At 41.9% G+C, this 27,761-nt stretch overlaps 2 protein-coding genes across 2 annotated transcripts in view; both read right to left on the reverse strand.

Annotated features, from left to right (window-relative positions):
* srp72 (signal recognition particle 72) overlaps nt 1-27,761 on the reverse strand; it is a 236,942-nt gene that overhangs the window by 60,095 nt on the left and 149,086 nt on the right. The gene's annotated exons all lie outside the window — the stretch shown is intronic.
* Nucleotides 270-27,761, reverse strand: part of pcgf3 (polycomb group ring finger 3) — a 56,185-nt gene continuing 28,693 nt past the window's right edge. Inside the window, exons 3-10 of the mRNA XM_084009090.1 lie at nt 25,030-25,147; nt 21,573-21,669; nt 19,745-19,800; nt 19,044-19,151; nt 13,918-14,006; nt 9,875-10,012; nt 7,162-7,242; nt 270-6,920 (exon numbers count right to left, since the gene is read on the reverse strand). Of these exons, the coding sequence (XP_083865216.1) occupies nt 6,873-6,920; nt 7,162-7,242; nt 9,875-10,012; nt 13,918-14,006; nt 19,044-19,151; nt 19,745-19,800; nt 21,573-21,669; nt 25,030-25,147 (735 nt within the window). The 3' untranslated portion in view covers nt 270-6,872. The remainder of the gene's footprint in view (nt 6,921-7,161; nt 7,243-9,874; nt 10,013-13,917; nt 14,007-19,043; nt 19,152-19,744; nt 19,801-21,572; nt 21,670-25,029; nt 25,148-27,761) is intronic.

Genomic DNA, 27,761 nt, shown 5'->3' on the forward strand with positions numbered 1-27,761 from the left:
TCTTGGTACATATCAGCTATACCTAGTTATAACAAAGCGATGCTCTAATGAGCACTATTCGTTTGAATGCAAAATACAATTTCACCACTAATTGGATTAATTCCTACACACTGTCTCTTTAAATCTGAAGATGAAGACTGAATAAAATCTACAGCACGTCATACAAACAGTTTGGTTCCGTAATGGCTGGATCCAAGTATTTGACAAAAAGACTATTTCCATTCAGAACAATGAGTCAGTGCAGCGTCGGGAACACTTTTAAAGGCATTTATTGATGAAATACACACTTAGGTTTTGACAAAAGCTTCTGTAGTTTTGTACGTAAGAAATTCCAGCCCCATTCTAGACCCAAAACTCCTTGAATTCAATGTGGCAATGGAAACCAGTTCATTACATGTGCAATAAATAACAATAATACAAAAAGTAGGCAAGGAAAAAGACACCTGAATAAGTGCCCGTGTTAACCTGAAAATAAAAAAAAATTAAAAAAATTCGGAGAAAAATTGACGGGAAAAAAGTGGGAGGAAAGAAAAGAGAGAGAGACAAGACTAAAATAGAATCCAGTCGTTTTGTATTTCGGGTGCATTAGTGTATGTTCTGAGATTTCCTGGTCACCCTCAGGACCAGAAGGCATTTAGTGACCTGAGGAACTGACTGGAAAAACAGTAAAAAATAAAATGTTCTACGCTGAAACCTGGAACCGTCTGAGAACCGTATACAGTATTGCACATCTTCCTTGCAAATACAATAACCACATTGCCAGATTCAAACATTTTTTTCTGGGTTTTTTTTTGTTTTCTTTTCTTTTGCGCTTGACCTAAAAAAGAAGACAACTATGTGTTCGTTATACACAGACGGAGCATTGGGTCGACATCAACACACCTGGAATAATACAAAAAAGGGAATTCAATTCATAATTTAAGCCATTTTATGAGTTCGGTGTAGAGAGAATACAAATTTGAGCAAAAATGAGAGCAAATCTCTTTTCAAAAATTCAAAACGACTGCAGAATTCACTTTCAGCATAAATAAATAACAATAATTACAAAAAAACAAAAAAGGAGTTGGACAGATTCATGATGACATCCGATACATGGCTCACGGGGGAACGCTACTGTGTCATTTGGTAACCGCTGACCGATTTCCCAATTTATTTTGGAACAGCAATCTCAATCTAGTACACAAAAAGGGGAGTCGTTTTCCAACCAGTGCCTCATTGACTTTGTTGATCCTGCAAACCAGTGAACAATCTCTAAAAGCAACAGTCCCGAACCTGAAGTGTTAAAAAAAATAGAACCAGTCATTTCCTCTTCAGATGGGTGACGGGATTCAGTGCACTCGAGCGCGGCGCCTTTCAGAGGCGAGCAGCTGCAGCCGTGCAGCGCCGGCCAGACCAAACGGGTTTTCTGAAGAGTGTTTAAGTCCATGTGGCCGTCTGAGTGACCCCCTCTGCCACGCACAAAGCCTGCCTCTGAGATTACCGAGGACTCCGAAATAAGGGAGTGTGTGAGAGCTGGCCAACAAAAGGAAGCTATCGCACTCCTCGAGTGGACACTTATTACAGTGGGGTGGAAAAAGAAGAACCATTTCGTGTTGCCAGGAATGAGTCTGCTGCCAAAAAATGAAATGAATGTTGCTGGGAGGTCTACGCGTCTACAAAGGATAATAAATAGTTAACTTCACGACATGGTGTGGGGTACGTTACAATCTGCTGGTACTGACGGTGGCGAAACCAACTAGAATCAAAATCTGATGCAGCTCTCCACCGAGTTCCTAGCAGGAAATAAACAAAGGGGCTGATAGGTGGTCAAGGTCAAAGAGAGACGAGGCCGCGAGCTGAAGCTGACGGATCACGGCTTCCCTCCATGTAGGAGAGCGTTTGGCGCCCCCCCCCCCCATATCTGCAGCGAGGCAGAGTCGAGCTTCCTGTAAGCCTCTTAGCTTGGCTGTCAAGCGTAGCAACACTGATGTCTCAATGTCGCTGCCAATACAACATTTTTTTTTTGCCGTGTAGCTGAATGGATCGATGTTTGCACTGAGAGGGAGAACTAATATTAAAAGGAGACACCCAGGTGAATGAAATATAATTAAGACATCGCCATGAAACGTTCCCAGTTGATTACTTAAAGAAAATGGTCTTTATGCATCAAAAATGTTCTGTAATGTTATGTTTATATATGCAAATGAGGTAATCTTGTTAAATATGCACTAATTTGCATACATCTCCAGAAAGGAGATCTTTACATGGGATCCAGCCAGATTCCAAATTCTTGTTAATTTTTGTTGACATGTCAGTCGAAAAGTTTTTACCGAGGGAATTTTGTAGCTTTTATTACATGTTTATGAATAAATATAACAACCTACAGCCTATAAATCAGGTTATAAATGATATATGAACAAACCCTTCAGTAAAAACCCCTAGAATTTAGATAAGAATTAAAGAAGACACTTCCAAAAAACTTGCAACGTAACCATGCAGCGTTTTCTGAAATGTTACGTTTAAATATTGGATCTAATGATATTTTTTTTTAGTGAAGGAGAAAACTACTAATGCCAATTCTGCTGTTATGGATCCCAAACCTTCGAAATTGACCATTGGAGGAAAACCGATGTGTTCGCCTTGGGTGTCTCCCCTTAAAACGACGACGTTTTTGTTTTTTAGGCAAGTCTCAATCCGACTGAGGGGGCACCAACGTCTCACCAGAGCCACCCTTTAATAAGTGTGATTTTTCTCTCAGAGGCAGGAAATCGCCACACACACACACACACACACACACACACACACACACACACACACACACACACACACACACACACACACACACACACACACACACACACACACACACACACACACACACACACACACACACACACACACACACACTTTTATTTTTTCACAGCATCAGCCCCGTCACAGTCTATGTCTTATTAAAATCCCCTCTGTTTGCTTTCCAGAGCAAGCCTAGACAAGTGGGTAAAACAAAGCCAACAAATCAATAAAAAAAAGGGGGGGCAGCTCTTTCCGTATCGGCACAGCGAGACAGTTCTGAGATAAAACGCCCAAGGACTCGAGACGTGTGAGAGAGAAGAGAGACAACTGGAGAACTTTGCAACACAGTGCTATTCTGTCTCTGACTGAAGTTTGAACGAGGAGTTGTTAGCACCAAAGGAAGCACCGGCGCCAGAGAGAGACGACTGACTGTCGCTGTAACAGAGACCACCCTTTCCATCAGGTTCCCATCAGTCACACACATCACAAGGTTCACAGAAGAAGGACAAAGTGGGAGGTTTAGTTCACACTGCGGCCTTTTGTGGATCTGTGTTCACTGTGCTAACGTACAAGAAATAGATATCAGACACTTCTGCAGTTTCCTGGTGGATGTTTTTGTGTCTTTGTTTGCTGCCGTTTATCATTTGTGTTATTAAAATACTGTTTGGTGATTAGTTCTGCGACAAACATTTTCTATTTCACGGCAATGAAGGAAAAAACCCGATGTGGGGGCAAAACAGGAATATTTCACACAAAAAAGGTGCTGCAGTGTGAACACAACCACCTCAAATAAAAACATGAAAAATGAACACGCATGTAGCCTTTTGTTTCGATGCCAGGCCTTCAACAGTGTATGATGAGTTCTGCATCGTACAGAGACGTTGTGAGACGATGTTGGTTCACGTTTGCAGGTTGTAGCACCTTGTGTTGGGCGCTTTACAGCTTAATCACCTGAGGAAAAAGCTTATTTACATTTGAGGACGGACCACAGCGAGGTGACGAGAGCTCTGGTTGGGCGACGCAATGATCAACAACCGACGTTCCACACGGCTGATTGGCAAAATAACGCTAACATGAGGGATGGCTGGTATCAGAGTCCAACTGCATTCTTTCTCAAAACCAGATCACTGTGACATTGACCTCAATGTCTTGAAATTGACTTGACATTGGCCTCATGTCTGTGACATAACCTGCGTATAAGCCTTTAAAACAAAAAGTCTGCACTGACAAAGACACATTATTATTATTATTATTCTGAGGGGTTTTCAACAAATTCTAACACAATACTCTCATTGTTTTTGGTTTTTAATTATTTAAAGTAGAAGAGTTTGCCATGTTCACAGAAAGCTGACAAACAGGTTGACAAATGAGGAGAAATCACAAATGGAAAGTGATTGAAAATGCAGAATGCTTTTGCTGCAAATTATATTTTGTATAATCAGATTTGCATCTAGACTTGCAAGCGGATAAACCAACTCATTTGCATTTGAGTATTTGTTGAAACCAAAAAAAGAAACCAAAAACAATGAACACAGGTTACCGGATTAAAGGCCCTGAAACAAAGTTTAGGAGAACACAACTGAAAGGCTGCAGGAGGAGTTTTGGTTGAGCTGGTTCGGTACAGACCTGTAGACCATAAAAACACCCATTTACTACACACGTCATAGGTCCTTATGAGGCAGGGTTCCTATCCATGGCACCTCCCAAATCCATATCTCCAATTGTACCATTATAATAATGGCGGATAGATAACTCGTTACTCACCAAACAAAACAAATATCACAATTCTGTGAATGAAAAGATTTCCATAGATGACACATTTTCAGATTTGTTATCCCATTTCAAGAAAATTGTCAAATTAATATATATTGACAGACTTTTATGAGCCTTACGATGCATAGGAACCCTGCATGTGAACACACAGACAATACAGCTTGTAGTGGCAGAGACAATGCGAAGGATAAATAACTGTTTCGTTACAGACAGGTCAGTGAGGTAATACTACTTGAGGTCTGATGTGGCGTTCAGGGATCCAGTTGTGGTTACGTTAAAGACAGCAAAGCAGTCAGCTTTGAGTATTGTAAGTTGTTGAACAGAACATTTTGTTTGCTGTGTCACACAGTTAAGAACAGCATGTTCCTGAGGAACAATCCTCCTCACGATTAGAAACACACATTTATAAGCACCAAATGACCCAACAGTAGTCATTTTATTCAGAATTTCATTATCAAAATGCTCAAAAAACCTCCCTGTGCGAAACCTGAATTTGCGAGTTCACAAAAATACTCGGAATTTTGCGTCTTGTGAAGTCAACAATATTGAACACTGGCTATTCTGCAAAAGAAAATCCTAGTTTGATACGGATTTCATCCACTTGCTTTTCAGAAATTTACTTAAACACAATACAACTTTGCACATCTGCAACTCCAACTGGCAGTGAGAAGTAAGTGAACAATCCCCCAAAAACACAACAATGTGACGTCAGTAACCTGCACTCACGTCTTATCAAACATGTGTGAGATATGAGCAAAGACTTCCTCGGTATGAAACATCACAAACATCACTTCACTTCCTGCGGGCGAGAGAATTTCCATACTTTACACCAGGATTTAATTAGGGCAACCAGGATGAGACTCTCTCACTGAAGCTGTTTACACCAGCGAGGCCGCTGTGTATTTTATAAGTTGCAAAAATCATCAGTATTGCAGCTTTTGAGAAGAGTTGTTTTTGCAGTGGAAAGTGTAGCACAGTGAAATGCGTGGTGTCCGGGGTGCAGGGTGCAAACAACATCTGCTGCTAGCAGCTCAACCTAAAAGCTGTAAACATGTGGGTGTATCAGCGTTTGCCTGCCTGATAGAAACGAGGATGGATATTAGAAGGACTGCATGGTGTGAAATCTATTAAAATGCTCTCTGCACAAATATTGCATTTTTATGTCTTGCAGGCATATTTGAACACAAGTGTTTTGGGTAGCGTTATTGTTAAGACAGAGTTGGTTCATAATGATGTCCAAAAACAAACAAAAAAACACAATGTTGACTGTATTCCATAGAAGGCTGGTTAGATGAGGAGCATGGGGGGGGGGGGGGGGGCTTTCTTCTTAGTAATGCTATGAGAGCAATGTAACATACTCGGACCCCACATACACACACATGGCAGAGGATTTGATATATTTGTTTTGTGTCTTTTTCAGACAACATAAAGATGCATCTATATATCTTGATACTGATAGCGAGTCTGTCTTTAAAAATCCTAATTTATCACCTTCGGACACTTACCGACCAACATATAGATAGCACTTCTGGGATCCACTCTTTTTTTCTTTTTTTAACAGTCTAAAGTCTCTCTTACACTCTTCAGTCTCTCTCTCTGTAATGACATTTTATGTACAATATTGGTATATAGAACATAAATTACTACACAAATTTTTTTAGCCTATTCACAATTGACAATCAGCAAGAACCCAATAGCAAATTAGACAAAGCCGACGAAATGAAAATAAAAAAAGACAATTTACTTGATAAACGGCTTTAAAATTGATGCCTGTTATATAACTTTTTCCATATACTTTCTGTGCTCCCGAGATGTGTCGAGTGTGTTGTTGAAGAAAAAAAAAAACACCTTTTTTATATATAAAAAAACCCTTCCTCCTCCCGTCGCAGGAGGATGAAATCTGCATGAAGCTCAAAAAGACGGTCACGTGATTCCCGACATCTTGTTTGCGTGTAAACAGAGCACCAGTAGTGTCTTGGTTCCATGTGTCTCTTCTGTACAAAAGTATAAATATATGCTCTCTCTCCATTAGTTTTCTTTTTTTTCTTTGTTCACATATCTAGGATGTAGCGGACAAAAAAATGGTTGTTTTAGTTCCTAAAAACACACCAGTGTTGCAGTATCTGTGCTGGAGGTTGCCAGTTTGTCTTGTAGTTGTCGCCCCCTCCCTCCCTCTTTAGATCCCGATTTGCTGGCTTGTGTTGACTTTTACCGTCGGGTGTTTGCTTGGTGTTGGTTGATCGTCTTTGCATAAATAAAAAGGTTTCGGCACAGTCCGCGGCCACTGGACCCCAAAAAAAACAAAACAACCGTTGTGTCCGTTATAGCTACAGCAGATCCATCTTGGGTCTGTAATGGAGCAGGAGGGGGGATTTCTGGAGGGGGAAACAAAGCACAGCCTCAGTACGAGACCACTGTTGGCTAAACCCCTCCTACAAACATCAGTTAGCTTAGCAAATGCACCCAAGCACGCTAAGCCTGGCTGCCTAGACTACTACAGAAGAAACCGTGCTCTGCAGCCAAAACCAAAAGTTAGCATATTTTCTTCACAGGCAACACAATTAAATAACCACATTAAATAAAAGACAATATCCGTCTTTTCGACGCATCACTCACCTTAAATCTCCATCTTGTCACAACAACAAATTTCAAAGTGTGGTCCTTTCCCAAGATTTCCTCGTTGCATAAAATATCCAGCTGTGAAAAGCAACACAAGAGCAAAGGATTATAATAATTTATGACCTGTTTGAACGGAGGTGAACAACGTGACTAAACTCTGGTTGGAGGCGTCTGCTGATCTTTCAGGCTGAGCAGTGCGATGATGAAACAACACTTGGACCACCTGTACTCTGCCCCCTCTGCTCTTATTTTTCAGTGCTAGTTTATCGCTGTTTCTTGGAGACAAAGCTTATTCTGACATGGAGTGTGGCCCCTGGCCCCTGTGCAGCAGCGGGGCTTTTTGAGAGAACCCAGGAGTTCAATAATGAACAAGTCGGCGCCGCAAATCTACTGCTCCCCCTGTGAAGTCAACATTGATATTCTGCTGAGCAGTGCCTGGCATCTCCATCTGCCAATCAATACTGTGAAACAGTGAGAGAGGGAGGGGGAGCGCCACCTGCTGGCCCTGACTGGATCAACACCATCCAGCCTTCATCAGCACAGACCCAGCGGTGGAATCTGTCCAGGTCTGCGATTAGGAAGATACTAAAAACAATCTGGAGAAAGAGCTGCAGATTCATCACGGCAGTCAATCAGGGCTTTTGTGTCAACATAAAAGAAACTTGAAGGGAAAAGAAGGAGAGTGATGGTCCCAAAAATCACTTATTTTAGCCTTTCAAAATGTTTTCAGTAAACACAGAATTGACAGCTAGCGGGTGAGGAGATATTGGTTGAATTTGACAAAGTGTGTGGGATAAGAATTGCCTGTTCCTTTACAGGACAGGAAAAGAGACATTCTGGAGAACTGAGGTTCAGGATCCCCCAAGCACCGACACAAGGGGGGCCTGATCTGGTCACAAGGATTTACAAGAAAGAAAAAATTATTCCTGCTACAAAAATTGTTGATTTTCTAAATTTGCTTGGAGGTTTACCTGTTTGGGACTCAATGAAACAAGGGAACATCAGTCCAGTGAAAACAATACATCTGCAAATATGGTGGTTTTGAATTGTTTTTAAATGCTGGTTGATTTTCTGAACAATGCAGGGTTATTAAGGTACAGCCACCATGTAAATCTCTGAGGAGTGACAGTATTGATTTACTGTAACGAGCCGAGTTGGAAGCCACCGCTCCAAAAATGTGACAATCTATCGTAGATTGTAGGGTTTCGGTTTCACTGGTTCATTTGTCCTTATGACACGTTAAATTTAAGACATCAGTGATCTGTGCCGACAGCGTCACGGCACACGAGCTGAGAACGTCGATCCGAAGAAGATACAAAGATGGTAGTTGCTCGTACGAGGTCGCAGTTGTATGCAGCAACACGTATATGATGCACAGCAACTTAGCTTGCGGTCGGAATTCCTACGCTCATTGAATACATCAGACAGCCTGCGGCGCGATATGCGTCTCTCGTTCTGCAAAGCCGTGATGTTTTGTATAAAGAGACACAGTTAGTTATAGTTAGTTATTTATAAACGGTACATCGCAACATATTTTTGACTCTCTTTTCCTTGATCGGTATAACGGGTTGGGTCTTATCTTTGGCTTAGTATCAGACCGGTTTGAAAATGTTTAAAGCGGCCAAAGCCTAGTTTGTCATTTTTTATATCTCCTACACTTAACTTAATCTTCCAAACTGGCTGCATGTATTGAAGTAAAGCTTGAAAAGGGGCTGATCAGTTCACGCAATTCACGCGTTCACTTCCTGCAAAGACGTTCGGTTGTGTGACAGGATGACAACGGTGGGTTTACAAACACGAGGAATGAGTAAATAGCACGCACGTCTGCAACAAAGCCATGTGTTGTAAAGCTCTTCGCTGAAAACAGAATCTGTGTGAACAACAGCTTTTGATAGTCAATAAATAGGACAATGGTGGTGCTATGGAGGCCGCCGATATGATGGAGCCTACCCACTCATCTCTGTGACAGCCAGGAGGGAAAAGGGACAGAAAATAAAAAATAGACACGAAGGCGTCTGTGATGATTATTCACGGCATTCTAAAAACCCATCCGGCAAATTATCGCCCACACTTCCCCCTGCTGCTCTGAACGGGGCGGTAAAAGACAATAAATAGAGAAAATTACCACATCTAGATATCATAAGGGCTCGTTTCCTGCCAAATATAACAAACACAAAAGGCCTTGTGTGAGTCAAGTATAATTAGGGGACATTTATGTAATTTTTTTGTGATGAATTAAAGTAAACTACTTTCTGACACAAACTGCCCAGCTGGTGCTTCCAAACAAGTAAAACCAAATGCCAATAGTTAAAAGAATTGTTCCAAATTGCTACAATACCATTTTATGGGGGAAAGCATGCAGGTTTTGTCAGCTCACTGATTGTATCTACATTATTAGTTCAACAAAGACAAAATGTGACAGATGCACTTAGTCATATTCTCATATCTAAACTTTCTATGTCTATTTCTTATTACTTTTGTAAACACTGACGTAAACTTGAAAAATGCTCTTTGCAACCTTTTATGAATTCTGTCAGGTCAAAGCAGTGGAACATGTCGACTGGTGCCGGATGTTAGTTTAAAGGTTTTTGTACAGAACTATTATTTTTGATGGCATGTAATCCCTCAACAACGGGGCAAAAAAACATAAAAAAAGGAATTATCCTGTGATATGAATGGTTTCCTCCCACGCTGCGTGTTATTTCCTTACCTCATTAAATGATGTCAGGTTAAGCTTTTTGGCGATGAACTTCTTGAGGTGGAGGACCGTGGCTTGTGCTGAACAGCGGATCCACTTGCGCTTCAGACCTCGAAGCTTGCTGCTGTTGCACTCCAAGCAGATGCTGACCTGTTAACGAGGAAACAAGCAGAGAACGGATGCTGAAAGAAACGATAACCCTTCCAGTCTGCACCAAGTACAGCAACAATCTTTATTGTATATATAGCTTCATAGAAACCGGACCAGAGATAAATGCAACATTATCATTTTCCCTTGGTCTGGACTGAAGGAACTGAACTACAGGGGTGAAAGAACCCTTAAGTCTTGTTTGATTGAAAAAGTGCAACAGTGGGAGCAGCGCTGCTGTAGCCTGCAGCTAATCATGAGAGATGCCAAGTAAATAGTAAATACTTTGAATGAGTAGTCTGCTGTTGGTTACTTATTACCACTAATCTCTCATGAAAACAGACTGAAGGATTATGAAAGTGTTATGATAGCTGGTTAATCCAGCTTGGCACCGGTGCTCATTGTGTCACACGTCCCACTGAACCTGTATTGTCTCTTTGTGTTTCGCTTATTGGCTTCTTTCACGCGACCGAGCACCGCTGCCATTGGCCCGTGCTCTTGTTTTTTCCCCCTGGGGTGACACGGTAGGTGGTTTTGGCAGTCGATGGCTGCAGGAGTCAGAATGCATTACTGCCACTGATCTCCTGATATATATATATATATATATATCCTGGTTTCTACTTAAACTCTGAAATCATGCCTGCTCTCAAATAAACACCGGCCTGCCGTTCTATAAGCAAACCCTAATATATCTGCTCTCCAATGAGGGAGGCTCGTAATGAGAAATAAAAGCCTCGGTGGCGATCTGGACTCCACAGCGGCTCCATGGCAGTTTCATTACATTACAGTGCATTAGTGACGTGGTTAAGGAGCCCGAGAGTCCTGCTGCTACAGCTGTACACACTCACACATGTGACTGGGCACATCAGGAAAACATCTCACGTGCCTTTTTGTCCTCACGCAGATAAAAGTGCTATTTTGCAGAGGTCTGAGGCAATGTGTCCACTAGTACTGTTCCTCTCAAGTCTGTGCATCTTAGCTCCAACGTAACACTACGTCATGCTGCGATGGTAAAGTAGGTTTCTCTGACTCCATTGTAATCCTTTTTTCTTTTGTTTTTTTTGGTGTGTCGCTGCCCTCATTAGCTTTCTCTGGCACTGCCTCGCTCCCCAAGGTCACACTGTGAAAGGTCGTCCAGAAGACAGCGGGGAAGTGTTCTGGAAGTCGGCCATGCGTGCAGCTTCGTCTGCTGGTGCTTACATCCGAGTGGCTTCTACAGTTTGAGTGACATCGTGATCCATTCATTTCTTCCTCATTGCAGCCGATGCCGCCTTTCCTCTGGAGCGCCTTGTTTTGTGTTTTCCCATCTTCTCTTTTCACCAAACACACCTCTCTGTTTTTCTAAAGTTCTTCATGGCATCCTCTGCTCTCTACTATCTGGGCTGCTTGCTACATTTTGGATCATAAAAAAGGGCATTGAAGGGCCTTTAGAGCTTTACGTTTTTTTTTATCCTCAATGGTTTTACAGCTTAATGAAACTTAGTATAAACGAACACTATAGTGCTGCTACTAGGCGACGGCAATAAGGATAAAACTATTGGGATGTGTCATTTTATGTTGGTGTACACAATACAGCAACTACAAATAAAAAAAAAATCATAATTTCTTGGATATAACAAATGCATATACGGAAACACTGATGCTAGAGGGCGATCTAGAGCATCATATTTGAAGTGTAGAACCTCTGTGTTGGGAGTGTAAACATATTATATTGTCCGACCATACTTTATACTGCCCCTAGTTCAAAAGTACCCTGTTCTACCAAACAAGTCTTTTTTCTAACGATAACCTAGTGTTGAGATTAAACAGTAACACGTCGGACCTCTGCAGTGGAAACTATGGAGAGGTAGTGTTCCCCCGGCTCCCTGGAGGTCCTGTTATACAACAGCACATTTTATTCTTACACCAAATGAGGGTCATTTAAACTCTATGAGGGTATTACAGCAGCAATCTTTTTATTCTCCGTCTAGATGAGTGTGAGCGTTATTATAGCTCCACTCTCGCCTGATGGCGTTACATTTCATTGTGGCACTGTTTTTGCCGGGTGGTCCTGTGACTTCTGCCACAACCCTGTAACTGTCAAGTGTAATGAATTGACGCAGTGCTATTGTGTGTTTCAACGCCTTTATGGAGGGTATTTTCTATGCTAGTATATTACATCTCCAACATATTCCATCACAGCTCTCGTTTCAGCCATTTCCTTTCTGCCTATTCTGATGAAACTCCCCTTAATGTGCACCACTTACTCACACCTATCTTTTTTTAACCCACCCCATCACCCTGCAGTGCGTGGTGACTCTCTCTCTCGCTGCCTCAGTCCTGCAAATCTCTGGTTTCCATCTTGTATTCAGCTTCCCCCCTCCTCGTCTCAGTGACATTTGACATGACTGCATTCAGCTCACACAGACTGCCATATTAGTTATTCTGAACGCATTCTGCACCGCGGCTGAGTATCCAAAGGGCAAGATCTCTCCCCTCATCGGGGCAGCCTGCCTTCCACACATGGGACTTAAGAGCTGGTTGATTGGAGATGACTGGCTTGTTTTTTGTTTTTTTTTAAATCTGCTCTCCTCTTCAACACTACGACTGAAATTATAGAAAAGACAATTTTCTTCAGCAGCTGTGCTACACTGCAGGGGAGACGTTTTGGGTTTCTGATGCTGTTTGTCCAGCACAACAATAACTCTGCTCTCTCCGCATTAATAATGTCAATTTGCAGCGTTTGGTAATGAGCCAGAATACAAATGAAATTAAGAAAAGCCCATTTCCATTTTAACTGCATTCAGTGGTGTCTGTCATTAAGGGGATCTATACAAACGGCCGCAACAGCAAAGACAAAAGACTCCAGTAATTGTAAAACAGCCTGGTAACTCACACTTTCATAACAGCAGTAATTGATGTGCCGGTTTTTTAAAGGAAACTGTACCCACAATTATCACCAACAGTATGTTGTCCCTTGGTGCTTCTGTTCCTGACAGGCTGCTTTGTAACACACAATTACTTCATCCTTTTTGTTTCTTTTAATCTCTGCTAAAACACAAACCATTGTGTGCCGCCTCCCAAATTCCCTTCCTTATATATTGGTTTATGGATAAAGGGCCGGTTCACCTAAAACACATTAAAATAACATATTCTCACTTACCTGTAGTAATCTACCCATGCAGGTAGTATTTATTAACTCATTAATAATCCTCAGGCCTCACTGTCAGCAGCTTTTTACATTCTAATTCTAAACTTTCAAGGCATGTCGAGCAGTGGTTTGTAAAAACAGCACTCAGAGTTGTATTTGTGGGGTTTTTTCAACGTAAAGCACTTTTGTAGCTTCCTCTCTGATGCGTGCTTCCAATCTGACACTTTGTGTCGCTTTGTTTTTACACAGGTTGACGCACAGAAACGTCCTCAACACAGCAAAATGAAAAGAAAAGAGAAAAGACAAGCAGGGGACAAAGAGGAGACTGCAGATACAGACACCACCACACACTTCCACTGGGACAGGGGGGGATGATTGAGAGGGATTACTTTTTTCGAGTCATTTAAGGGTTTTTTTTGTTGGTTTTTTTAGAGAGAAAATCCTACTCAGTCTGCCTTCAAGACAGGGTTGTCTATCAAAACCCTGATCTGTGTCAGGAGTCAGGACTGTCAGGAGAGGCAACAGTTTTTTGAAGAGGCACAAATGCCCGTTTGAAAACAGTTTAAAGTGTAAAGGGACTTTTTTTTTTTTTTGGCAGAAAGTAATGTTGACAGCAAGGTTTGAGGATTATTCACTGAAGAAGGGACTACAACGCTGTGTTGAACTCTTTGAAATTCAACTTCATGGTCATTTTTTCTCTTCTAATTTAGGCAAAACAAGTCACGTTAAGAGCAAGTTTGAAGCAGAAATCACTGTCCATCAGTAAATGAAAGCTTACCTGCTCGTCGCTACGGTGATAGTCGTTGTCCTCCTCTGGTTTCTCCTCTCCTGCCTCCTTATTGGCCGTCTCCTCTGATTTTGCATCGCCTGTGCAGAAAGTAATGAAGAGCGTTGAGCTGCCATGTTGTAAATTCTGAATGCAAATTAAATATTTGCTCCCGACAGTAGATAGCCGTAAAGGACAACGTCTCCGTGTATGCTGCAGTCAATCTCATGATAGAGCAGCCTGTTTCTCAAGTCGAGAGGCTTCAGCTTAATAGACGTGGTGCTGGGGAACACAAGACGTATCAGACAGGTCGGTCTCTCTGCAGGATTCAAACAGCCTGGGCCGGCTGGAGCGTAACAAGGGCTCCTGCGGAGCTCCATTTATATAAGGTAATAGAAAGCCCTTTATATGGCTGATCTGCTGTAGGGGCATGTCTCTAATACAGGGCAACTTCGAACCAGAGGAAAACTACTCATTCTCCATGCTGATTAGCCTCCATGAGGGCTGGAATCAGCTCTGCCTTAATTGAGTTCGTCTTGTTTTGCATTTTGTGAGAAAGCGGAGGCAGACGTGGGAGACAGTAGCGCAGTGTAAAAGATGTATGTTCACTAGAGATCGTGGCTCTCTCTAATGAGGGTAATGCGCCCAGAGTGGTGCAAGAAAGGTAAGGTATTAATAATACAGCACACAGAGCTTCAGCTTTGGAGCTGGAGAAGGCTGAATGATGCAGTCGGCTATTAAAGTTAAAGAATGTGTTAAAAGAAAACAGTTTCATTTCTGAAAACTGAAAGTAGCTTTTATTATAACTGTAGAAGTGAATCCGTCCTTGATTTCTTTCAACTGGAGTTCAATCCGCTGAAAGAATATCAACAGCATCAGACACAAAAGCTCAGTCTTGGGTTAAAAAAACAACTACTAATAGATTTCTACATAAAACCTGCCCAGTTGATTACTTACATTTAAATTCACATTTTTTTAATCCTAGTTTTCTGAAAACAAAGTGATAAAATAAACACCTTTTAGTTGAAAATTAAAAAAAAATTTGAAAATGGAGATGCTTGTTTTGGCCATGTCTGTCTATCCAGAGCTTTATATGTCAAATAAACATTATTATAAAGAGAAAAGCCCAGCAGATTGGCCAGGCATTCACTGTATGTTGATTTATTTATTTTTTATTATTGTTTTATCGGCGTACATAAGTCTTCCTTCCTCGAACGTTACGGCTGTCAGATTGAGCAGCGACAAGCTCAGACGCTCCACGCAGTGTCTCAGAAAAGACACTGCGTGGAAACAGACCCTAAATGTGTATTTTTTGGATGCAAAATCTCAAAATTGATGCTTAAAAAATGTGTTTTTATGCTTGGGGTGTCTCCCCTTTAGCTCTAGCCTTATCCTTGTAAATGAAAAGATAGAATCAGAGTGTCCACTGCATCATAAGAACATCTTAATCTGGTTTCTTGCGTACACATAAACACAGTAAAACGACCACTAACCAACCTTTAAAACCCTGGTGAAGCAGCTGCTACACAGTTGTCCAGGACATATGAAACTTAGTTATCAAAGTCAAAATTGCAGTGCTGTGACAAAATTGCTGCACAGACAGGTATTGCTTTTCTGTAACCTTTAAAAACAACGACCTTCGGTCTATTCTTCCTGGATTCAGTGGATGTAATCACATGGTGTGCGAGGACAGTTTACTTGAGCTCAGGCAGCAGATGGGATTGCGTTCAGCCCTCTGTGATCGTTTTCCGTTCGGGTTAACTGTCACCAATCCCACCGAGTATTACCGGGAGAGGTCTGGGCTCGCTCTGATGTCTCTGCGGTGGTGGTCTCCAGACTCCAGGCCCACTGATTGCTTATCAAGAGGGGGCTCGCTCTCATTGTTGCGGCTCACCTTCAAACAACCCTGGAGTGTGTGAGCGACTTCAGACAGAGATGGAGACTCTGTTTGTGTATGAGGTAATGGGGATTTTACAAACTGAGCAGTCTGTCTCACTCACTCATTTGGGATTGCTGACATCCAAATCACAAAAGCATGTACGATGACAAGCGACATTGGGAATGATATGGAGGAAACTAGTCGTGTGAGTGTGTGTGTGTGTGTGTGTGTGTGTGTATGATGGCTGTGCATTGACAAGAAGCTGGCAATACGATAGGTATTATTCTGTGTTCACACCAAACGTGGGATAAATTTCATGTGCAACACTATTGCATCCAAAAGATGTAAATTCATGGTGGACAGCCCCAGACGGCGAGGGTTCAAATAGAAATTTGAAGCTGTGTAGATCAGCATGGATATTCTCCTCCTGTTGTCCCAACATTGCTGAGTAATATTCTAGCACTGTATGTATGACTTTAGACTTTTTAGAAATCATCGTCACATCTAGAGTGATTTGGAACATCCTTGATTTCCGTTTATTGCAATTAAATCACAGCAAAATAGTTCCTTCTGGGTTCACACAGTAAACCGGCTGATGCATGGCTTGCTAGTGAACGGTGTTTGGTTTACCGACATATCTGGTTCTTCATGTACAAACCAGCAAAAGTGGTTCCATCAGCCATGATTGATGAAACACTCAGTGTCTACATGGAGTCACTGTCACACTGCCACAGTTTAAGATCAATAAAGTTTTTCAGAATCAACACAGCAGCGCCTTTTACACGACCTTTTCGCTGCGGAATTATCACTCCTTTTTCCAGCCTTTTTTAAAAAGGTCCACAGCATGAGGTGTCAGAATGGTTCTGCCCCTGAGACGGCAACGGAGGTCAAAAGCTTCCATGATTATGCCGGGATCTCTGTGCTAAAACGCCTCAAGCTGGAAAGGTGGCTCTGAAAAGTTTCTATTATTTAAATAAAATTTTAGATATTAAACTTTCCAGTTCCATGTTTAATAAAAACGGTAATGTAGCTGAAGCTGAAGGTTTGGCTTCTGTCCTTGAAAAGCCCATGTTGGCATTTCTCTGCACCAAACAGTAACCCCGGTAAATTTATCAGACTTAACATTAACAGCATCGACATTTCTGGTCCTGCGTTGGGCTCAGAGGGATAAAGGAAGTGCTGCTCAGTCCTGCGTGGTTAGCAATACGCCAAGAAGTGGATTTACTTAACATGGCTGGTTAGAGAGGAGCCAAAACAAACCATTTCTGAGGGATTCTGGGTAAATGAGACCTTAATTAAGTGTAGGGCAGTTCAGCTCAGCTGACTGGGGCAACATTAACAGAGTGCCCACTGTCGCCTGTAGTCAGTGTTGTGTGATCTCTGCTTCGCCATGTGTTCACTTGAGTTTGCCGTTCCTCAATAAAAGCTAATGAGGGGCATTCATTTTCTCCAACTGGAGAGCAAGAAGTTACTTTAAAGCCCCTGCAGGCATGCTGCATGTCCAAACTCTCATTGTGGCCTATATAATATAATCAAAGAGATGCTTTGTGTCTGGTTAGTGAAACCGCCTGGCTCTTAAAACAACAAGCTCTTTTGATTGATTGTCCGGGCCTAGCCTCTGGAGGTCACTAGCTGTATATTTACACTATAAAGCTGTGTTCATAATCAGAGCCACATGGGAGAATACACATTTTATTAGGAAGACAACTTCTGTAGTTAAGTGACGCATAGGCATAAAGTTAATCTCAAACAGAGACTCTTTATGACTACCGGTAACCGTAGCCTCCATGGCCCCTTCAAGAACCTCGCAACACTTCAGAGACCAAGTGAAGGTCAGGTGTTTTCAGACTCGGCTCATCAGTCAGACAAGTGTCTTCAATCTTTGAGCGATTTATACCGCTGCTACTTTTGGTCCATCCATCATGATAAAACCAATGAAATGCAGTAACATGCCAGACCTAAGACCGGCTGAGAGGTGGAGCGGACGTTTGACTTAATTTCTCTAATGCACTCAGGTTTGACGCTCGCTGTCGCCATTAAAATACCACAAAGAACTCTGCTATCATTACACAGTAAAATGTGTCCAAAGGCTGGTAGGAAATAAATGTCAAATGCACAAAAATCTTCATTGGTCCAGGAGTGATTCACATTTATTAATCAAACCTGGTCAAAGAGCCTCCAAATCAAATGCAACCATTTCATTTTCTACAAACATTTGTATCACTCCCGAAGGCTAGAGGTGTCATATCTGCTTGTGTTTAGCACACTGAAGTGAAATGATAGTGAAATGCAGTCCAGGAGTCCCTGGGTTTCCATTTCGGTTGGCGTCTGTACAAATGATCCTTAAAATGTGTTTGTGTATTAACACGAGTGTGTGTGTGTGTGTGGTAGTTAAACCTGACTTCACAGGAAGCCACAGAGCAGTTCCACTTCCATTTGAGCCTTAATTACTAAAATCTGAGAGGGGGATTAAGCGAGCGATTAGGCCCGCCGGCATGACAACCCTCTGGGCACACATTTCCGCCAGCCCTTGGAAACGAGCTGGTACGGAAAAGCCGCCGTGCACAACAAGCAGGCCGGGGACTCCCTCTGATTGGCCAAATTGCCTTCATTGCTACTGCTTAATGGCAGTAACTTACTTCATGTTACTCATTATAGTACAATGAGAAGATGACGCTCACACTGCCAAGGTGACGACGTTTCCTCAAAACGAGAAGTTCTGTCTCATATACAGTGTTTAGTCCAAATGTAAAAATAGGCCGGTTTTCCACGAGCACGGTCGAGCCTGCTTTAAACGCGCTGAGCTGTGCTGAACCATGAACACACGGCTCCTCCCATCCTCCTCGTAGTGTCAGATACCAGCTCTTGAACCTTGCTGTGCCATCCCATAGAAACCACACAACAGCACAAGCACTGAACATTGTGGTTTGTGTTACCTTGTGAAGAAATATCTCATGGTTCACAGTCTGTCAGAATCAAACCAAAAATCTGAGCTGACCAACAAACACCTCCTATCACACAATAAAGGCAGACGACACATCTTGGCGTGCTGTGCCCACCCATGTATGTTATGTACTACCTCAAGGTTGAACGGGAGAAGCAAATAAATCAAGCTAATGAAGCCACCAAGGCTCGTTATCCGGTTCACACGGGGCGCTGGCCTCACTGACACAATTTGCATATTCAACCAGATAGAACCATGTGAATCCTTTGGAGCTTATAAAACGAGCTGCAGGAGGATGTGTGGAGAGGAGCGTACCATTGCGTGGATCTAGATGAGTCTTCATGTTGCAAAGCTCTCCTTTAATGTCTCCAGGCACCTCCATCCCCAACTTCTGATAGAACTCCCGCTGCTTCTTTATCTCCGCTGTTTAGAGAGACAAATCAATCATTCTCATGTCACTGCTGTCCATCACTGTTTCAAATCATTGGTGTGTGTGAGCTTTAAAATGTGTTGCTTTCTCAGAGTTGCCAATCTCATATGACAACACATGCTAGGCTGCACCAATCATTTAATCTGAAATGAGTTCTAATTAGGGCAGCAAGATTAGGTTTAAAATGAGTAAATCCTGACTTAAAATTAAGCAGAGCTCTGTTGCACCATAAAAAAATTATTTTATGTGTCTGTAAACAGTACAAAGTACAGTATAAATGCAAATTATTAGAGAAACTTGATTATTTTGTGCAATCCCTCTAAAAAAAACTAGCCATTTAAAAAGTTAAACCTCCTCAAGTCTAAGCTAAGATCACATTTTAAATTAGTATTTAAAGTTTTGGTGCAACTTTCATAATTATGCGCTAGTTTGAAAGTTTGGTGCAACATGATTTAAAGTTAAACCGTGATTTAATCTGGTTTAAAAAGGCATCCTTGTTGGTGCAACCCAATAGTGAGTGATCACGTACATCGGTTACAGGATTTCTTGCGGGTTGCATCACAAAGAGGGATAACACGACACTCACCCTCTTGAAGTCCCGGTACCAACTTGTAGACAATGTCTTGCATTGTTCTGTCATGGCTGAAAAGAACAAGAAAGTGGTTAGTTCCCTTATTAGCTCCTTTATTCTGCATGTTAGATTACACGTGGAGATGTAAACCACTCATCTGAAATCTAAGAGCTGCTACACTGCTGGTGCTACATCCATGCTTTTAAAATGATGTTTTTCAGACGAAAGCTTTGTTCTAAGACACTGTAAAGGTCTAGAAACACGGTGCTGCATTACAACTCTGCACACTGAAAACCCTGTTTGATGAAAAGAAAAGTCTAAAACTTATGTTATGTTGAGAAATGTCAAATGTATTACTGATATATTCAAATGGCACCTGCTCTCAGACACCAGTGTGCAGCATATGCTGCGTCAGTCAGTGTTAAATAGCCCTTTGCCTGTCGTGCATTGTAGGTGACACAGGTGCACGGCGTGGGCCCCGGTCTCGCCATCGCCATGGCCTTTGACAGCCAGCCGTCGCTGCCAGCTAACGGACACGACGCGTTGGGTTTGCTGCAATGTTATGGAGGGAAAGATCTTTGTTTGTCTCCCTGCTGTCCACAGGCAGAGTCCTATCTGCTGCTGCTGAGGCCAAAGGAAGCAAAACACTGAGCCCTGCTGGACACAGTTGGGAGAATTTTCTCAACCGTTGGAGGTTTTAACTCTGTTAAAACACTGCTCTGCATAAAAATGTGTCCTTATTTAGGGTTATGAAGAGGGCGGTGGAGATCATTGGCTCCCACAGGTTTTCCCTGTTTTATTTGTCACAGGGTTACAGGTATCGATTGGTCAAAACATACCACTGAAAAGGGGATTGTAATCTCAATGGCACTTGCACCATGTTAAACAAAAGATGTGGCAACTTCTTGAAACATCTTTTAACAGCAAGGCAGTTCACCGCGTGTCACTGACGACTGTAGTGGCTCTTCAAGATCATCAAACCAGGAATTTTAACTTTTTATGTGTTCATTCAGCAGAGGTGCATCACTGCGGCAAAAACACTACCAAAACATCCAAAAATAACCAAGAACTTGCTCATGCTCCTGCATAGCTATTTATGTTTATGATTTTATTAATTATCCAGAAAATGAGAAAAATAATCACCTGTGTGGGTTAACCACGTGTTTGCAGGGCGTTTCAGTTCTTTATAAACAATATCTTAGGGTTCATATTCTTTTCAGCTTTACATTTTATACCATACAAAATAGTTCATTGTTTCCTACTGTTATTATTGTTCTTCTTCTTCTATTATTCGTCTATTATTATATAGACATCTAATTTCCTTCCCCAAACTAAATGCCAGGCTGTTCTTTGCAGAGTAATGCTAAGAATGACTTTGTGGTGGTTTTATAGTGGTATGCATGTTTAAATAATAAAAGGGATTAAAACCAACAAGGAAAGCCACTCCACAGATTAACAGGCTGGATTAGTTCTGCTGAGCTCAGTGTGACTTTGAGTTCAAACATCAACTTTGATCAATCTTCTTGATGAGCAGAAGGGTTTTATTTTTATCTGATGAGAGCGTCGTCTACAAATCACTTGTGATGTTTCGGCATCAACTCCAATTTCCGGGAAACAACAATTCATCATTCAAAGCCTTTGACATAATGATGTAGACCACCCTCAGCAGAGTGGCCTGAGAACCAAAAGCGCTAGGTTATGTTGCTTGGTAGTTTGTTTCCTGGCAGTGAGCTGCTGATAGTCCCCAGAGGCGTGTGCGCGTGTGTGTGTGTGTGTGTGTGTGTGTGTGTGTGCATGTGTGCGTATGTGTGCGTGTGCATGCGGCGGAGGCTCCCTCACTCACCCGATGTACTGCAGTGGATGGCTCTGATGAATAACAATCCTACATGTGGGGCATGTGTTGTTTTCCTCCAGATACTTCACTAGGCAGCTTCTACAGACTGGACACACACACACACACACACACATACGGTTACTCTCCAAGCTATAGATTTATAGGAAACCCATTGGCCAACAACAATCCTGTATTAAGTGTGGCTTCATGTTGATGTTTCAAATGACAAACGTTTCAATGTTGTCAGATTTATGAGAAGATACTTTCTTGCATCTTGTAGTGAAATCTGTGACTGTGGCCAAAATCATAATCTGATTATCTGCTGGATATTCCAATCAGATGATTTCAGGAACACAACCATATAATCTGCCTTTTAAAACCTCATCATGTCCCATTAAAGTGTAAAGATAGCAAACTGGAGCATTTATAGCTCATGATTAGAGCCTGACAAACACCATATATCCCTTTATGTCGGCTGATACGCAACACGAAATGTCAGTACAGAAGGCCTAACCATTTATTTGAGGTCATTTAGACCAGTTTGTCCACCAGAGGGCACCGACGGGTTTATTTTTATACTGTAAAATGCTCTGGTCATATTTGTCACATTTTTTTAATAAGCAATTTAAATTTAGACCCGTCATACATTGTTTGCTAAATGTAAAATATACATAAAACATCTGCTGATAAGTCATTATTTGATTTTCATTTATTCACAAAATCAACAATGCGGTATTACTGGATCTCATTCATCGATTATGATCAGAGCATCAGCTGGATGATTAAACTGTAATGTTGCCGTTAGGATCTGCATTTCCTCTTTAGTCTCTCAGTGGTTTCTTGAATCAGAGCAGCGAGGTGAAGCTCTGCTCAGAGGAGGAATCATTACTTCCGTGTTCCTTCTCACCGCCACTGCAGGTCGAAGTGATGCCAGATCGAGGTCTGTCTGCGTCAGGCTGGTCTCGGCCAGAGAGCCCACTAGTGTTTCCGGTGATGGAAATGACAGGCATGAAGAATAACTATATAGAATTAGCTAATATTCTCCCTGGTGATGTGTTTGCTGGTCACACAGAGGCATCAGTATTCAAGTGTCTTAAAAAGATGGCCTTTATGTATTTACTGTAGCATCACACACAACTTCAACCAGCTATTACTTCACTTATTAATTAACATATCAATTATTTTTCCTGTTAATAATTAAGTCAATACAATGCCTAACCCTTTTTCCAGAGTCCAAAGTGACCTCTTCATACCGACTGCTTTGTCTGACCAACAGTCCACACATCAGACTCCCATTTCAAATATATGACAGAAAGAAAAGCAAGAAGAACCAGGGAACGTTTGGGATTCTGTCTTAATGGATTTATTCTCTGTCAATCTGTAAACATCCTGCAGAAAAATGTTCCATTTTATTTATTTCTCACATCCACACTGCTGAAGTGAAAACCCCTCGACTGTCCAGTTCCTAGCTTGACCTATACCTTTGATCTTCATGTGCACAATACAGGGTGTACGGTCAGAACCAGCACAGCACACGTGCCTCCATCGAATCCACCTTTTTTTTCCCATCGTGATCTCCGTTTTAATGCAGTGCAGCTGAGCCGGTCAGACTGAACAGCTGCAATGGTGACGTGATGTGAATCTCTGTGATGGTGGAGCCCCTTATTTCAAAGTGAGAGGGAGAATCAAAGCGTCTCGTCTCCACCGATGTTTACAGTGAGCCGACGAGCTCCCATCTGTGGTGCAACAGGTCCCTCTAGTGGACCGACTTGGTGGTACAACGCCTGGGTTCATCTCACACCTTTGTTCTTTCATAACGCTGCATGCTCTTCTTACATTTAAGGTGCTTATTTCAGCATCAGGATTAAAGTTAAATGCTGCATTAGCATGTCCCCTCTAGAACTAAACAAAGAGGTTTCACTTCAATCTGTATAAGGTGAACCGGACCGATTGGTCTACGCTCCAGTTTAATTTGATTATTCTCACAGGCCCAAATGCACTGTACCACGAACAAATGTGTGGCGTTGGATTTAAACCTCTCCAGACACAGTGTGGGTGAGAATGCCTTCAAGCTGAAAATCCACCGTCTCCTTACATTATTGAATTTGCAGTATTAGTACTTCAACAAAGAAACTGAAAACATCCACTTGGTGGGCGTTAAAGGGCACTTGAGGTCGCAGATTGTAATCAGGCTGAGACCTTGTTAACTCAGTGACTCCCCCAGGTCTAAAAAAACTATTCAATGGCAGATTTCTGCCGCTCATCAATGATGTCCAGCACAACAGGAAATACTGAGGCTGAAAAACACATGTGGCCTCGCTGGTTGTACAGGAAGTGTCTGGCTAGATGAGCAACGTGAAAGGGAAACCCAAACTGCCCAGATGTTGATTCGTAAGAGCAATCACACCTCGACTACTTTAAAGCATAAAGATCCTTCAGTCTGTCAAGTCTGAAGCAAAAACCAGGGGCATGTTTTTTTTTTTAAATCATATTTTGTGTCCGTCTCTTTTTCTTTCCACACTTTTGAACACAGTTTTAAGAGGCTTCAATTACTTGCTGACTAATTAAAATGCATGATCAAACTAGCTGCTGATTCAACACCCTAAACACACCTTTAATTGTTAATTATGTTCAAACGATGTTTCATCACAGAATGTTTTAATTAGGATTCCTCTCTGCCTTTGAAGGATTTCTTCACTTGTTCACTTGTGAAAAATCACCAAATTGAGAAGCAATGAACTTGACAGATATAGATATAATATTTACCCTGTTGTTGATGTTTGTGCAATTAACAGATCTTATTAAAATAATAATCATGTTAGAAGATACAATGTAATTTCTTCTAAAGTGTATATTTAAGAGAACTTCAAAAATGCTTCATAAAAGGCAGCTTTTCGCTTTGAGACGTTTTAAGTAGAGTGATAGCATGGCTTTGACCAGACAGTAGAATGACTATAAGCGAAGATATAAACAGACAGTATTATCCTACTTTATTGCCAATGATGAACCACTGTATTAACCAGAGATGACATCTCCTCACCTTCTGATGAGGGCTAATAAATGTGCAGATTACCTGGTGGGAACAAGAATCTCATTTCCTGCGTGTGTGTGTGTGTGTGTGTGTGTGTGTGTGTGTGTGTGTGTGTGTGTGTGTGTGTGTGTGTGTGTGTGTGTTCACTTCAGGTTTAAGGCTATTCCAATATTTTAAAATTACATATATATAAACCATGAGAGTGCTTTGCTTTATGGGTGAGATTGTGAACCAACTCTGCCTCCGGGAATCGTCCCATTGGGGATAAATCCTGAAGGCGACACCTTTTTTAGAGCCAAGAAACACTCCTTTGAGACAAACAACCAAAAGGTGTGAAATAAACAAGCGAAACGGTTGAGAGCTGGCGACAGGATAGAAAAACAGGAAGCAAACCAAGGCAAACAGACGTGAGGAAGTGCGTGAGGAGGGACTTACAGGTGTGTAAGCACTCGGTGACAGTGGTGGCGTCGATCAGGTAGCCATCACAAAGACGACATGTGATGTGGGCGTTGATGTGACAGAGCTTTATCTTCCTCGTCAGCATGTCGGGGTTCTGGGGGGAAAGGACAAAATGATACATATTACATTTTAAAGCTTGAAGCAGAAATTAAAGTAATCCTGGAGCTGCTGACCCTGGAATGAGCAGGGCATTAAAAGGCTCTGATAAAGAGCTGAGGACCATTGTGAAGCGGACCAAGTTTCATGGAAGGCCTTTGATTTTCTCTTTGTTCCTTTGAGTGGTCTGTAATAAAATCCATGCTAATAGTCTGACCACTTTGTATGCCTTTGGTTCTTTCTCCCACTTGACAAGGCTTTTATACAGAAATGAAGGGAACACTTAATCATCGGTTTAACACCAGGTCAGTTAAACTTCAGGGAGATCATTCTGTCCTTGTAGGAAGTAGATGTGATTGGGAAGCAGTTCCACCTGATGTGGTGAAAATTAAAGGTAAAACAGGTGTAATGGTTTTGATGTAGCCACAGACAGTTGCTCTCTCTCCTCCTTTCTGACTGATTCTTCTCTGGTTCTGTGTTCTGCTGGTGTCCATGAGGTGGTACCTGCAGCCCAATCAGGTTCACAGGTAGGCCAGCTCCTCCAGGATCCACATCCATACATGACAGTCTCAAGAGCATGGAGGAGATACCAGGAGACTGTTACACGAGGAGAGCTGGACATCAACACAGCAGCTTTGTTTAAACAGGAAGAGCAGGAGCACAGCTAGAGCATGTTTCTGACCAAACTGTCAGTCCAGAGTGTGTAGGCCTGGATGACAAAGGCATTGATGCCATTGACCGGCCCTCATGTTCCCCTGACCTAAATCCAATTGAGCACCTATGGGACGTTATGTATCGATGCATCCAAGTCCCGCCACAGACTGTCAAGGAGCTCACAGATGCCCTGATCCAGGTCTGGGAGGAGATCTCCCAGGACACCATCCGCCGCCTCATGGGGAGCAGCCCAGATGTTGTGTGACATTATGAGTCACATTATGAAATGCACCCAAGTTGGATCAAAGTTTCGGTGTGATTCTGAATCGTGACCTTTGAAAGTGATGCCAACATTTCAACAAAATATTTAATTTTGTGTCGCTAAAGATGCTAAATTCTAAATGTGTGCATATCAATGATGCGGTCACCGTGCCGACTGAGCAGGCACCAAGTAGCTAACAGTAATAATTAAAAACCATTGCCAAAAAAATATATATATTTTGCTATCTGCCCTCAAACATTGGCAAACACTCCAGAGGTGCCATTAACATTGTGTATGCACATTCTTTATTTCATTATTATTGGTCCGAAACTTGCATCGTGTCCTTTCTGATACTATAACTGGCGTTCCTGTGGCTTCTAATCCGTCTCACTAATCTAAGGGCAACAGTGTGAAATACTTCCTGCTCACTCATTCTGTGCTGCTATACAATGATAGCTAAATGGCTGAAGTGTAAGTTGCATAATATCAGATGCCCAAATAGAGGAAGTCGTATACATTTCTAAACACAGAGTGGCAAAGGAAGCAGATTGCAGCATTGTGAGCAAAAGGGATACAAAACACATCTTGAATCCTTGATGGTTTTAAACTTTTTTGTATATGAAGTAAGCAAATATAATGTGATGGATGCCCCGGACATTAGCAAACTGCAGATCATTAGCACCTGCAATTCCCAAATGATAATTTCAGGTGGGCAGGAAAAGTAACAACTTCTGCAGGGTTGATATCTGACCCACCTCCATGTGTTTCTCTTTGTTGCTGCTGGTTCTATGTGCGTGTCTGTCTGACGCATTACATTTGAAATCTGAGTGAGCGGGCCCGTGATTACTTCAGTTATTCATAAGCAAGTCCCATCTTTTTGGTGACAAATCATTTGTGATACATCATGATAGGTCACACTGGAACAAAATTGTCAAATATAGACACATAGTATATATATATATACACAGTATAAATCCACAATTATATCGAGGTTCATCGAACAAGCAGCAGTATTAATAGGGATCCCTCCAAATACAAAGAATAATGCCTCTCAGTAAGGAAAGATAAAGCCGTTTCACATGGTGCTTCACCACTAAAACCATTGAATAAAGGCCAGTAATATGCCCATAATCCCAACAAAGAACAACATACTGCATATTATTGTTGCATTTATGTCATGGAGCTGGGCTTCATTGTTTTCTATGTCTGGTCTTATTGCACCCAAGGAGCCAGTTAACCATCACTCCTCCCTCCCACCACCACACTGCATCTCCCCTGATTTGTTATTCTGGTCCTGTGTCTTTTTGAAAACAACGTTTAGGAGTCTATTGCAGCACTAGTGTCCTGTTAGATGTTGCTATTCGAACACTGTGGTGTTCTTACTGTAACCACAGATGCACTGGTTCACTCTAATGTTTCATGATATCTCCACAGAGTTTATACGCTAGTCTAGCTTGAGATATTCATCTGTGCGGCAGTGTTCATCATTAATAAGGCAGCTTACATTCAGATCAGCTTCACACCACTCAGTTCAACATGAACCTGCACGATCACAATCCGACAAGCAGCGATGACAGGCAGCGACACGGAGCTCAGTGGTGACTAATTCTCTTTAAAAAACTAGAAAAGCAGATGTGAGCGAGAACCATGTTGGAAGTCGTGATTTGCTCTACAGAAGTGTGTTGAGTAACTGAAT

The sequence above is a fragment of the Eutrigla gurnardus genome (assembly GCF_963514095.1).
Source record: "Eutrigla gurnardus genome assembly, chromosome: 5".
NCBI lineage: Eukaryota > Metazoa > Chordata > Actinopteri > Perciformes > Triglidae > Eutrigla > Eutrigla gurnardus.